The following is a 13074-nucleotide window of genomic DNA, read 5'->3' on the forward strand; positions in this document are numbered from 1 at the left end:
ACTGTTGCAGAGTATCTGATCTTTGTGTGGTTTAAAGTTGTGCATCTTTGTGTGGTTTAAAGTTGTGTATCTTTGTGTGGTTGAAACAGGAAGGTCTTTCTTTACATGGCTCGGACCAACACTAACCATCACCATAATGGATCCTGAGCAAATTAAGGAAGTGTTCAACAATGTTTATGATTTCCAGAAGGCACAGACGTTCCTTTTGGGAAACTTAATAGCAACTGGACTCATCATTAATTATGATGGTGATAAATGGGCGAAGCATCGAAGAATCATCAACCCGGCTTTCCACCTTGTGAAACTCAAGGTTTAAGGTTTTATATTTAAGTTACGAATCAGGTTTTACGTTCATTTAGTCCTGAACCAATTTGTGCCTTGTGCTTCTATGTATAGAAAATGGTACCTGCGTTCCACCAAAGCTGCAGCGATGTTGTTTGCGAATGGGACAAGTTAGTCTCTGATAAAGGGTCGTCGTGTGAGGTGGACGTTTGGCCTTGGCTTGTGAGTATGACTGCAGATGTGATCTCTCGTTCTGCTTTTGGTAGTAGCTACAAAGAAGGACAGAGGATATTTGAGCTCCAAACAGAACTAGTGCATCTCATCATACAAGCTTTTTGGAAAGTTTACATCCCTGGATATCGGTAATAAAAAACCTCAACTTGTCTGGTTAAGAACATGACCGTATAAAGCCAAATGCTGTAATTTATTAGAGATTTTTAATCATGTCGTGTCATATTCTCTCTGTCTTCTGTTTGTGTAGTTATCTCCCTACGTAGAGTAATAAAAGGATGAAAGAAGCATCTGGAGAAGTCCAAGTTATACTGAGAGGGATCGTTAACAAAAGGGTTAGAACAATCCCTCTCAGTATACTTCTTGCTGGGTATACTTCTTGAATCGAACTTGGGGCAAGCGAAAGGAAATTGGAATGAGTACTGAGGATGTGATGGAGGAGTGCAAGTTATTATATTTCGCCGGGCAAGAGACAACTTCGGTACTTCTTGTCTGGACAATGGTATTGTTAAGCCAACACCAAGACTGGCAGGCTCGTGCACGAGAAGAAGTGAAGCAAGTTTTTGGCGACAAAGAACCTGATACAGAAGGCCTTAACCAGCTCAAAGTTGTAAGTAAAACTAAATCATATACCTTTAGGTGACTTCAATATTTTTGTTGTGTTTAAATGATTTTGCTGAATATGTTTCCAAATTCCAACAGATGACGATGATGTTATATGAGGTCCTAAGGCTATATCCTCCAGTAACTCACCTGGCCCGAGCCATTCACAAAGAGATGAAGCTAGGTGACTTGACACTACCAGGCGGTGTCCATATCAGTTTACCCGTAATGCTAGTCCAACGCGACACCAAGCTGTGGGGGAATGATGCAGGGGAGTTCAAGCCTGAGAGATTCAAAGATGGTATTTCAAAGGCAACAAAGAGCCAAGTCTCCTTCTTTCCATTTGCGTGGGGACCAAGGATCTGCATTGGCCAGAATTTTACCCTGATGGAGGCAAAGATGGCAATGGCATTGATTCTAATGAGATTCTCGTTCGAGCTTTCTCCTTCCTATGTCCATGCGCCTTACACCGTCGTCACCATCCACCCACAATTTGATGCTCACCTTATCCTGCACAGGCTATAATTCTAGAACCCCTTTTGTTGTTGTTAATTAAACAAAGGAAGCAAAGTCCAGATCATAATCAAATATTTTTATTAAGTGAAGTCAGTATTTGTAATTTACAAAACAAGATATTTCAAAGAAAGAGTACTTTTCTTCCTCTTTCTGTCGCTTTTCACACAAAGTCAAAATTTGCTTCTTCCCTCTTCAATTAGTCACTACATAATAAATGTATTGTTGACATCAGGGATGATTTACCACCACAACTTCTCCGAAACTCTCCTTAATATAGCCCAAGAATGGCCGCAAACTCTCTTTCTCTCCCTACCTCTCTCTCTCTCTCTCTCTCTCTCTCTCTCTCCGGTAGAGAAAATGGATATATCAGTTGCATCGGTAACAGTTTCAGTAGCTGTAGTTGTTGTTTCGTTGTGGGTATGGAGAACTTTACAATGGGTTTGGTTTAAACCAAAGATGCTTGAGAGTAACCTGAGAAGACAGGGACTTTCCGGAACTCCTTACACGCTTCTTGTTGGCGATTTAAAGAGGCATTTCAGCATGTTGACCGAGGCAAAATCTAAACCCATCAAACTAACGGATGATATTACACCCCGTATCGTGCCTTATCCCTTGCAAATGCTCAAGACTCACGGTATGCTTCCTGGTTCGCTTCTTAATTTCTCTCTGTTTGGAACTGTTGTAGAAAAGGTTTCAACGTTTGCATCTCTATGTGGCTTAAACAGGGAGAACTTTCTTTACATGGCTTGGACCCATACCAACCATCACCATAATGGATCCTGAACAAATCAAGGAAGTGTTCAACAAAGTTTATGATTTCCAAAAGGCGCATACGTTTCCTTTGGGCAGATTAATAGCGGCTGGACTCGTTAGTTATGATGGTGATAAATGGGCAAAACACCGAAGAATTATCAACCCAGCTTTCCACCTTGAGAAGATCAAGGTTTATTAGCTATATCTTCCGTAGTCTTTATGTATGTATGTCTATTTGGCTCTGACCCAATTTGTGCCTTCTGCTTCTATGTATAGAATATGGTACCTGCGTTCCATCAGAGCTGCAGCGAAACTGTTGGCGAGTGGGACAAGTTAGTGTCGAACAAAGGGTCGTCCTGTGAGATGGATGTTTGGCCTTGGCTTGTGAGTATGACTGCAGATGTGATCTCCCGTACTGCTTTTGGCAGCAGCTACAAAGAAGGACAGAGGATTTTTGAGCTCCAAGCAGAACTAGCACAGCTCATCATACAAGCTTTTGGGAAAGCTTTCATCCCCGGATACCGGTAATGAGAAACCTCAACTTGTCTGGTTTTTATACAAGGCCTTTTAGTTTAGGGCTTGAGTAGTGCTGTTTTGAACCATGTTGTGTCATATTCTCTATGTCATCTGTTCGTGTAGTTATCTACCTACAAAGGGTAACAGAAGGATGAACGCAACAGCTAGAGAAATCAAAGTTATACTGAGAGGGATCGTTGACAAAAGGTTAAGGGGAAGAGAAGGTGGGGAAGTACCAAGTGACGATTTGCTGGGAATACTTCTTGAATCGAATTTGGGGCAAACGAAAGGAAATGGAATGAGTACTGAGGAACTGATGGAGGAATGCAAGCTGTTCTATTTCGCGGGGCAAGAGACGACATCAGTACTTCTGGTCTGGACGATGGTTCTGTTAAGCCAACACCAAGACTGGCAGGCTCGTGCACGAGAAGAAGTGAAGCAAGTCTTTGGCAATAAAGAACCTAATACAGAAGGTCTCAACCAACTCAAAGTTGTAAGTAAACCGAACCAAAAACTTTTACGTGACTTTTGATGTGTTTTGATGATTTTTGATGAATGATATGATCCCTCGCAGATGACAACGATATTATACGAAGTCCTCAGGCTATATCCTCCAGTATCCCAGCTGACCAGAGCCATTAACAAAGAGATGAAGCTAGGCGACCTGACATTACCAGGTGGTGTTCAGATCACTCTACCCATTCTGCTAGTCCAACGAGACACGGATCTGTGGGGAAACGATGCAGGGGAGTTCAAGCCAGAGAGATTCAAAGACGGTCTCTCAAAGGCAACAAAAGGCCAAGTCTCCTTCTTAGCTTTTGCGTGGGGGCCGAGGATATGCATAGGGCAGAACTTTGCAATGCTTGAGGCAAAGATGGCGATGGCTTTGATTCTACAGAAATTCTCATTTGAGCTTTCTCCTTCCTATGTTCATGCGCCAGACACAGTCCTCACCACTCACCCACAGTTCGGTGCACCTCTTATCTTGCACAAGCTCTAATCCTATAACCAATTTCCTTGTGTTGCTGTCAAATAAACTTCCATATGATAGATACATACGATTACACATAATACAAAAAACAGAATATTTTTCTAAGTCAAAACTCGCGTCTCACAGACCCTTCTGCGCAGTGATCTCACGGAAACAAATCTCAGTTGCCAATTAAAAAGGATCGAAACTGAGTGAAGAAGATTATCCAAAATTATAAACCTTTTTGAGCATCTGTTCTTCATCAATGCCTCCTCTCTTCTGATTTCTAATCAGCAGCGGCAACGATTTTTATCTGGAGCATCCGTACCCAAAACACGTTGGAGCAATCAACACAATGCTCCCACCAAATATGAAACAGAGTACCATATTCTCTACATAGACGATATTCTCAAAATCGATCACTTCAGAAAACCCTAATATAAAGAACCCCCTAAGGATCGACTCCTCTAAACCCTCAAACCTCGAGATACCCTAATTACATACAAATAGCGAATTCGACCGTCGGCTAAAGGTTCTGCACGACGGCGCTAGCTATGTTTAGACATGACGACGACGTTTTCTAACTACTTTTATCTGGGTTGCCCACCTGACCCCACAACCCTGATAAAATATGAAATTTAAACTGTTTTAAATAAATTTTAATCACCTATGAAATAAAAATAAATATTAACAAATTTTTCAAGTAGCTTTTACTCAGGCATGTATTTGTATTTTTGTAGTTTAAAGTTTAAACTTATTATCAGTTCATTTTTTATAGTTATACTTTTGATATTATGTAATTCAAAGTACATTTACTATACTTACACATCAAAATATTTGTTAAAATACTTTATTTGTTTGTTTCACGTAATAATGTGGTGACTATTTACAAAGTAAATATAGAAGTATATGGTAATCAAAGTAAAAGTATGACAATAAGATAGTTATTAATTTAGATTTATATGATTTAGATTTCAATAGCAACAATATGTTTGATGTATTTACTAGGATTGGGCAAAAATACGCACATGAATATTCAACCTGGAACCCAACCCAAAAATACCCGTTTGAATTGGGTTTGGATATATCTAAATAACTTTATTGGGTTATATATTGCTAAACTTGTGGGTTAGTGTTCACGTTAGGGTAATACATGTTACCCAAACGGGTACCCATAAAACCTGAATATATAGAAATATCTACAATATTAATAATATTTAGCATTTATATAATTCAATTATCCAAAATTATAATTATAATTTTGAATATATCAATTAGTTTTCTACCTAAATACCTAAAATAATTTAAATATCTAAAAAATATTTGTTACATATGTCAAAATTTAGCTAAAATTATTTAAATTTAACTAATTTTTAAAGATTTTTTTTTCGGGTAACCGGTAGTTCGGATAGTAACCGGATTCCAAAATTTATAACTCGGACCGACTTGAATCCGATAGCATCCAAACCGAAACTCTAAAATTACCCAATGGGTTCTATTTTCCTAAACCCGTTTCCCCGAACTCGAACGGATTACCCATATGCCCTGGCCTAATAGTTACCGTAAAAGGTGTAAATGGATGACTTAAAAGATTGAACGAGCATTCATCTAAAAACATATGATAAAAACTTATTCAAGTCATTCAACCAAAAAATTTGAAGAAATGAACAAATTATACTGAAAAATTGTTCAACTTTATCATCTCCTATTTAGGGATGAATGAGTTGAATCCTTTGCACCCAATTCAACTACTTTATCCAACTCATCTTTATGCAACTCATTCATCTTTATGCAACTATTTACAGCCACCAAAAATGAATACCATACAACATTGTTTTGTTTGTATTTTTTTTTTTTTTTCACACTTATAAACTTAGTTGTACTAGACTACTAGTTGGACATAGTTGCCATGTTGGAGGCAAAGATGGCAATGGCATTGATTCTAATGAGATTCTCTTTCCAACTTTCTCCTTCCTATGTTCATGGGCCTTACACCGTCGTCACCATTCACCCACAATTCGGTGCTTATCTTATCCCTTTTGCACAAGCAATATAATTCTATAACCCCTTTTGTTGTTGTCAATTAGGAAACAAATTCCAGATCATAAAATACAAAACACAACTTTTTTTTTTTAATTAAGTGAAGTCAGATTTTGTGTCTTACAGATTAAAAGCCAAATATTTGTTGTATTGACAAAACAAGATATTTTCAAGAGTAATATACATGGACCAATATATTTCTTCCTCTTCGTGAGGCTCTCAATTATTCACTACGCATTAGTTGTATTTACGACATCAGGGATGATGTCACTACCACATCCATATTTCCTACGAAATTATTAACCTTTATATTCCGAGAATGTTAGTAAATTATCTACCCTCTCTCTGGTACAGAAAATGGAGATATCAGTTGCATCGGTAACAGTTTCAGTAGCTGTAGCTGTTGTGTCGTTGTGGGTATGGAGAACTTTACAGTGGGTTTGGTTTAAACCAAAGATGCTTGAGAGTTACTTGAAGAGACAGGGTCTTGCCGGAACTCCTTACACGCCTCTTGTCGGCGATTTAAAGAGGAATTCCAGCATGTTGGCTGTGGCAAGATCCAAACCCATCAAACTAACGGATGATATCACACCACGTGTTGTGCCTTTTCCCTTGCACATGCTCAAGACTCACGGTATGCTTCCTGTTTGGCATCTCTTGATTCCTCTCTGTGTAGAACTGATGTAGAGTATCTAGAAAAGGCTTCACCTTTTGTATCTCTAAGTGGCTGTGGCTGAAACAGGGAGAACTTTCTTTACATGGTTTGGACCTGTACCAGTCATCACCATAATGGATCCTGAGCTTATCAAGGAAGTGTTCAACAAAGTTTATGATTTCCAGAAGGCGCATACGTTCCCTTTGGGCAGAATTATAGCGGCTGGACTCGTTAGTTATGATGGTGATAAATGGGCAAAACACCGAAGAATCATCAACCCGGCTTTCCACCTTGAAAAGATCAAGGTTTAAAAGCTATATATTTTTTTCCATAGTCCATTTGGTTCTGACCCAATTCTTTATGTATGTAAAAGATCAAGGTCTAATTGCTTTATGTATGTATGTCCATTTGGCTCTGACCCAATTTCTGCCTTCTGCTTCTATGTATAGAATATGGTACCTGCCTTCCACCAGAGTTGCAGCGAGGTTGTTGGCCAATGGGACAAGTTAGCGTTGGATAAAGAAGGGTCGTCCTGTGAGATGGATGTTTGGCCTTGGCTTGTGAGTATGACTGCAGATGTGATCTCCCGTACTGCTTTTGGCAGCAGCTACAAAGAAGGTCAGAGGATATTTGAGCTCCAAGCAGAACTAGCAAAGCTCATCATACAAGCTTTTCGGAAAGCTTTCATCCCTGGATACAAGTAATGAGAAACCTCAACTTGTCTGGTTTTAGTTTAGGGCTTGAGTAGTAGTGCAATATCTATAGGAGATTCTGAACCATGTTATATCATGTTTTCTATGTAGTTATCTCCCTACAAAGGGTAATAGAAGGATGAAAGCAGCAGCTAGAGAAGTCAAAGTTATACTGGGAGGGATCGTTAACAAAAGGTTAAGGGCAAGAGAAGCTGGGGACGCAACAAGTGACGATTTGTTGGGTATACTTCTTGAATCGAATTTGGGGCAAAAGAAAGGAAATGGAATGACTACCGAGGAACTGATGGAGGAGTGCAAGCTGTTCTATTTTGCTGGGCAAGAGACTACAACAGTACTTCTGGTCTGGACAATGGTTCTGTTAAGCCAACACCAAGACTGGCAGGCTCGTGCACGTGAAGAAGTGAAGCAAGTCTTTGGCGACAAGGAACCTGATACAGAAGGCCTTAACCAGCTCAAAGTTGTAAGTAACCCGACCCAAAAACTTTCAGGTGACTTGAGTGTTTTGATAATTTAAGCTGAATGATTTGATCCCTCACAGATGACAATGATACTATATGAGGTCCTAAGGCTGTATCCTCCAGTAACACAGCTGACCCGAGCCATACACAAAGAGATGAAGCTAGGCGACCTGACATTACCAAGCGGTGTTCAGATCAGTCTACCCATTCTGCTAGTCCAACGCGACACGGAGCTGTGGGGAAACGATGCAGGGGAGTTCAAGCCAGAGAGATTCAAAGACGGTCTCTCAAAGGCAACAAAAAACCAAGTCTCCTTCTTTCCATTTGCGTGGGGACCGAGGATATGCATAGGCCAGAACTTTGCAATGCTTGAAGCAAAGATGGCAATGGCTTTGATTCTACAGAAGTTTTCCTTTGAGCTCTCTCCTTCATATGTTCACGCGCCTCACACAGTCATCACCATTCACCCACAGTTCGGTGCCCCTCTTATCTTGCACAAGCTGTAATCTTATAACCCCATTCTGTTGCTGTCAAATTAAAATTTCCAGACACAGATGGTACGAGTCCACATTATATACACACACAAAAGAACAGAGTCTTTCTCATGTATTGAAGTCAAAACTCGCGTCTCACAGACCCTTTGCACAGTGATTCCCACGGGTACAAATCTCAATTGTTAAAACTAAAACCCAATTACAAAGTGATCAAAACTCCTAGTGCACATATCCAGATTTATAAACAAGAGATGATAAAAATAAACCCTTTTGAGCATCTCTGTTCGTTCTTCATCAACAACGACTTCACTCTTCCGATTTCTGATTAGCAGCGGCAACGATTTTATCTGGAGCATTCGTATCCAAACACGTAACACCAATCAGAACAGGTCGATTACGTCGTGATTTCGCTTCCTCAACAATGCTCCCACCAAATCTTACAGTCTCTTAAAAATTTGAAACAGAGTACCTGAGTCACACAGAGACCATATTCTCCGAATCGATAACTTTAGAGAACCCAAAAACGAAGAACCCCCCCAAGGATGGACTCTCCTAAATCCCCAAGTATCGACTCTCTTAAACCCCCCCAAACCTCGATACCCTACCCAAATCGAATTCGACCGTCGGCCAAAGGTTCTCAACGACGGGCGTATGTTTAGACAGGACGACGTCGGCCTTCTTCTTTTTTTCGTTTCCTAAAACGCTGTCGTTTTGATTTTATCCATTCTTATCTAGTATTTTTGTATAAATTCATGCGGTGGAAAAAAAATGATGCAATAGCTAAATCCATGAGTTAAATCATCCAAATATTTTAAAGAATTTTTTTTGTATCCATGGGAAATGTTTTCAGACATCATTTTTCTTTTTTGTAAAGAAATGACACTTCGATAAATCGTTTTTCGCACAAAGAAAAAAACAAGTCAAATGACTTCGAAATATTTTGTTTTCCAACGTTGTGGTAAAGGGAAAGAAGAGTAAAACGCGTGGAAGCCTGGAAGGTAATGATTGACGTAGAAACGTCAAAAAGCCGAAGACGTTCATAACCTGGCCACCACTCAAGTCATGACCAAAATAGTTTAGTTATTCATCTTCTCTTTTTTGGTAAAAATATTTCTCATCTTGCTGTTTTAATCAATTTTGTTTCTTACTGCTTCGTGGCATGTGACTGTGAAGCGTGTGAACCTCCAAGTGAAGTAAAAGATCAAAAATACACCACCGCATAAACTGTCCGAAACATATTCCAAGAATAATATTTAACCTTTATATTCCGAGAATATTTAGCAACTTAAATTATCTACGTCCTCTTTCTTCTCTAGATAGTATCGGTAAATGACAAAAGAAACGTCACGAAGTTGAAGACGCTCGTCCCTTGCCCGCCACTGATGCGTTATATGACTATGAGTTAGTTATGAGTTATGACCACACAGAAGTCCAAATTGCTTCTTGCGCCTTCGTGGCATGTGACTGTGAGGCAACAAGTAAAGCAAAATATCAATTAGTCACCATAAGATAATTGTCCGAACACACAAGATATAACATCACTGATGATGTCATCACCACAGTCATATCTTCTCCACAATTTTCAACCTTTATATCCCAACATTTTCGCAAACTCTCCACCCCTCTCTCTCTCGCTCTCTCTCTCTCTTCTCTGGAAGAAAAAAATGGAGATATCAGTTGCATCGGTAACAATTTCAGTAGCTGTAGTTGTTACATCATGGTTGGTATGGAGAGCTTTACAGTGGGTTTGGTTTAAACCAAAGATGCTTGAGAGTTACCTGAGAAGACAAGGTCTTCCCGGAACTTCTTACACGCCTCTCGTCGGCGATGTGAAGAGGAATTTCAGCATGTTGACAGAGGCAAGATCAAAACCCATCAACCTAACGGATGATATCACACCACGTGTCATGCCTCATCCTTTGCAAATGCTCAAGACTCACGGTATGCTTCCTGCTTGGCATCTCTTGATTCTTCTCTGTTTACAACTGTTGCAGAGTATCTGATCTTGAAAAGGTTTCAACTTTTGAATTTTGGAACAGGAAGGACTTACTTTTCATGGTTTGGACCTGTACCAATCATCACCATAATGGATCCTGAGCAAATCAAGGAAGTGTTCAACAAAGTTTATGATTTCCAAAAGCCGCATACATTCCCTTTGGCCACACTGATAGCTAAAGGACTCGCTAATTATGATGGTGATAAATGGGCAAAACACCGAAGAATCATCAACCCGGCTTTCCACCTTGAGAAGATCAAGGTTTATAGTCACCTAGAATCAAGTTATTTAGAAAACTGTAGATGTTTGTATGTTCATTTGGCTCTAACCCAACTTTGTGCTTCTATGTTTAGAATATGGTACCTGCGTTCTACCAAAGCTGTAGCGAGGTTCTTGGCGAATGGGAGAAGTTAGTGTCAGATAAAGGGTCTTCGTGTGAGGTAGACGTTTGGCCTGGGCTTGTGAGTATGACTGCAGATGTGATCTCTCGTACTGCTTTTGGCAGCAGCTACAAAGAAGGACAGAGGATCTTTGAGCTCCAAGCAGAACTAGCACAGCTCATCATTCAAGCTTTCCGGAAAGCCATCATCCCTGGATTTAGGTAATGACAAAGATACACTTATCTGATTTAATATAAGGACTTCAGAGCTGGACTCTTGATCTTTTAGTTCTGCAATCGGTTAAAGACATGAAGAACCGTCCTGTCATAATCGTTGTGCCAACTTTTGTGTGTAGTTATCTCCCGACAAAAGGTAACAGAAGGATGAAAGCAACAGCTAGAGAAATCCAAGTTATACTGAGAGGGATTGTTAACAAAAGGTTAAGGGCGAGAGAAGCTGGCGAAGCACCAAGTGACGATTTGCTGGGTATACTTCTTGAATCGAATTTGGGGCAAACGAAAGGAAACGGTATGAGTACTGAGGATCTGATGGAGGAATGCAAGTTGTTCTATTTCGCGGGGCAAGAGACGACATCAGTACTTCTGGTCTGGACGATGGTTCTGTTAAGCCAACACAAAGACTGGCAGGCTCGTGCACGAGAAGAAGTGAAGCAAGTTTTTGGCGATAAAGAGCCTGATGCAGAAGGTCTCAACCAGCTCAAAGTTGTAAGTAAAACCAAATCATAAACCTTTGAAAAGACTTTTGCTGTGTTTTGATGATTTTTGATGAATGACATGATCCCTCGCAGATGACAATGATATTATACGAGGTCCTAAGGCTATATCCACCAGTAACACAGCTGACCAGAGCCATTCACAAAGAGATAAAGCTAGGAGACCTAACACTACCAGGCGGTGTTCAGATCAGTCTACCCATTCTGCTAGTCCAACGGGACACGGAGCTGTGGGGAAACGATGCAGGGGAGTTCAAGCCAGAGAGATTCAAAGACGGTCTCTCAAAGGCAACAAAGAGCCAAGTCTCCTTCTTTCCTTTTGCATGGGGACCAAGGATATGCATCGGCCAGAACTTTGCAATGCTTGAGGCAAAGATGGCAATGGCTTTGATTCTACAGAAATTCTCGTTTGAGCTTTCTCTTTCATATCTTCATGCGCCTTACACAATCATCACCATTCACCCACAATTTGGTGCTCAGCTTATCCTGCAGAAGCTCTAAAATACTACTACCCTTTTCGTTTTTTTCAAATAAGCTTGTTGTTGTTATACACAGATGAAACGAGTTAGATCACACAATATACAAAAACTGAAATCTTTTTAATGTATTCAAGTCAGAAGTTCTGACTCATAACTTGAACAAATCTCTGTTTGAAACTAGAACCCAATATAAAGGAACGAAATTTAAGACTCGCCCACTATTTAAACTGAGACATATCGAGGAGGAGGACATCTGAGATTCCCAAAAATTATCTCTTCCTACGGTTCGACTCACTAAACCCCTGACCTAGGGAAACCTTAGTTTCAGAGAGATCAACGGCGAGACTTGCGGAGGTTCTTCGGTATGACGGCTTAGAAGCATCTCGGTTCTTCATTAACGACTCCTCTCTTTCGATATCTAATTAGCCAGCGGCAACGATTATATCCGGGAACATTCGTAGCCAAACTCGTAAGACCAATCAAAACAGGTCGATTACGTCGTGATTTCGCTTCCTCAACAATGCTCCACCAAACTTACAGTCTCTATTGAAACAGAGTACCATAGACGAGAGTTCGACGGTGGTGATGTTCGCTAAAAGGGTTCAGCACGGCGGCGCTATTTAGACAGAATGACGGCGGTTTTGTTTTGTTCCCCTTTTTCTATGACGTTTTCTAAAATGCCGTCGTTTACTTTTATCTGTTTCAGCCATTTTAAACGCCGCCGTTTACTTTTATCTGTTTCACCTTTTTCTTCATCTGTTTTGGCGATAATAAAGAACCTAATACAAAAGGTTTCAACCAGCTCAAAGTTGTAAGTAAACCGAACCAACAACTTTTAGGTGTCTTTTGCTGCGATTTGATGAATGGTAATATGATATGATCCATCGCAGATGACGATGATATTATACGAAGTCCTCCGGCTGTAATTTGTATCCACTAGTATTCAAGATGACAGTGTCAGCTTAAACATAACATATTACATGTCGTGGGCAAACTAAAAAAAAATGTCTTTTAGCTTATGAAAAAATTTATTGATTTTTTTTAGATATCTTTGGTTTATATAAATTTTTTTTTGACTTTTCTAGGCAAATTTTTTTTTGTGCCTCTTTAACTTACAAATTTTTTTATCTTGCTCTTTAAACTTGCAATTTCTTTTTTATCCTTTTTCTTATACGTATATGCCTCTTTAATTTATTTATTCGGAACGCTCGTACTGTTCCCTAGTTAAGTCGGCATCGTTCACAAAGAGAGGAAA

The 13074-nt window shown here is 39.9% G+C and overlaps 5 protein-coding genes and 1 long non-coding RNA gene across 7 annotated transcripts; 5 read left to right on the forward strand and 1 right to left on the reverse strand.

Annotated features, from left to right (window-relative positions):
* The first annotated feature begins 22 nt into the window (after positions 1-22).
* LOC147949596 (cytochrome P450 72A13-like) lies at positions 23-899 on the forward strand. The gene is made up of 3 exons (XM_087504204.1): positions 23-310; positions 397-644; positions 764-899. Exons 1-3 carry the CDS (start codon positions 137-139, stop codon positions 777-779), a joined length of 438 nt encoding a protein of 145 aa, XP_087360330.1. The 5' UTR covers positions 23-136; the 3' UTR covers positions 780-899.
* Positions 797-1781, forward strand: LOC147949597 (cytochrome P450 72A14-like). Its single transcript, XM_087504121.1, has 2 exons — positions 797-1123; positions 1216-1781. The coding sequence occupies exons 1-2, from the start codon at positions 929-931 to the stop codon at positions 1639-1641; spliced, it is 621 nt and encodes a 206-aa protein (XP_087360247.1). The 5' UTR covers positions 797-928; the 3' UTR covers positions 1642-1781.
* LOC147949598 (uncharacterized) lies at positions 1692-4431 on the reverse strand. Its single transcript, XR_015592379.1, has 2 exons — positions 3138-4431; positions 1692-3032 (listed from the first exon to the last, which is right to left on the reverse strand). It is a non-coding gene; the product is annotated as an uncharacterized LOC147949598 (long non-coding RNA).
* LOC147949599 (cytochrome P450 72A13-like) lies at positions 1867-4004 on the forward strand. Its single transcript, XM_087503899.1, has 5 exons — positions 1867-2266; positions 2358-2575; positions 2662-2909; positions 3025-3394; positions 3476-4004. The coding sequence occupies exons 1-5, from the start codon at positions 1867-1869 to the stop codon at positions 3899-3901; spliced, it is 1662 nt and encodes a 553-aa protein (XP_087360025.1). The 3' UTR covers positions 3902-4004.
* A 1574-nt stretch (positions 4432-6005) lies between the features above and the next one.
* LOC104779358 (cytochrome P450 72A13) lies at positions 6006-8369 on the forward strand. Of its 2 annotated transcripts, none has more exons than XM_010503718.3 (5): positions 6006-6545; positions 6654-6871; positions 7016-7266; positions 7370-7739; positions 7818-8369. In XM_010503718.3, the coding sequence occupies exons 1-5, from the start codon at positions 6269-6271 to the stop codon at positions 8241-8243; spliced, it is 1542 nt and encodes a 513-aa protein (XP_010502020.1). In that variant the 5' UTR covers positions 6006-6268; the 3' UTR covers positions 8244-8369. The 2 variants fall into 2 exon arrangements, with proteins under 2 accessions (XP_010502020.1, XP_010502013.1); XM_010503711.3 differs by having other exon boundaries at positions 6127-6545; positions 6636-6871.
* A 1093-nt stretch (positions 8370-9462) lies between these two features.
* LOC104779349 (cytochrome P450 72A15) lies at positions 9463-11983 on the forward strand. The gene is made up of 5 exons (XM_010503705.3): positions 9463-10172; positions 10271-10488; positions 10581-10828; positions 10963-11332; positions 11416-11983. The coding sequence occupies exons 1-5, from the start codon at positions 9776-9778 to the stop codon at positions 11839-11841; spliced, it is 1659 nt and encodes a 552-aa protein (XP_010502007.3). The 5' UTR covers positions 9463-9775; the 3' UTR covers positions 11842-11983.
* The last annotated feature ends 1091 nt before the right edge of the window (positions 11984-13074 follow it).

Source organism: Camelina sativa, chromosome 1, assembly GCF_030686135.1.
Source record: "Camelina sativa cultivar CO46 ecotype springtype chromosome 1, ASM3068613v1".
In the NCBI taxonomy this organism is placed as follows: domain Eukaryota; kingdom Viridiplantae; phylum Streptophyta; class Magnoliopsida; order Brassicales; family Brassicaceae; genus Camelina; species Camelina sativa.

Coding starts and splice junctions, on each gene's coding strand:
- LOC104779349 (XM_010503705.3), top strand. CDS start 9,776: ATGATGTCATCACCACAGTCATATCTTCTCCACAATTTTCAACCTTTA. Junction 10,173..10,270: donor GCAAATGCTCAAGACTCACG/GTATGCTTCCTG, acceptor ATTTTGGAACAG/GAAGGACTTACTTTTCATGG. Junction 10,829..10,962: donor GCCATCATCCCTGGATTTAG/GTAATGACAAAG, acceptor TTTTGTGTGTAG/TTATCTCCCGACAAAAGGTA.
- LOC147949599 (XM_087503899.1), top strand. CDS start 1,867: ATGATTTACCACCACAACTTCTCCGAAACTCTCCTTAATATAGCCCAA. Junction 2,910..3,024: donor GCTTTCATCCCCGGATACCG/GTAATGAGAAAC, acceptor CTGTTCGTGTAG/TTATCTACCTACAAAGGGTA. Junction 3,395..3,475: donor GTCTCAACCAACTCAAAGTT/GTAAGTAAACCG, acceptor GATCCCTCGCAG/ATGACAACGATATTATACGA.
- LOC104779358 (XM_010503711.3), top strand. CDS start 6,269: ATGGAGATATCAGTTGCATCGGTAACAGTTTCAGTAGCTGTAGCTGTT. Junction 6,546..6,635: donor GCACATGCTCAAGACTCACG/GTATGCTTCCTG, acceptor TGTATCTCTAAG/TGGCTGTGGCTGAAACAGGG. Junction 7,740..7,817: donor GCCTTAACCAGCTCAAAGTT/GTAAGTAACCCG, acceptor GATCCCTCACAG/ATGACAATGATACTATATGA.
- LOC147949597 (XM_087504121.1), top strand. CDS start 929: ATGAGTACTGAGGATGTGATGGAGGAGTGCAAGTTATTATATTTCGCC. Junction 1,124..1,215: donor GCCTTAACCAGCTCAAAGTT/GTAAGTAAAACT, acceptor AAATTCCAACAG/ATGACGATGATGTTATATGA.
- LOC147949596 (XM_087504204.1), top strand. CDS start 137: ATGGATCCTGAGCAAATTAAGGAAGTGTTCAACAATGTTTATGATTTC. Junction 311..396: donor TCCACCTTGTGAAACTCAAG/GTTTAAGGTTTT, acceptor TTCTATGTATAG/AAAATGGTACCTGCGTTCCA.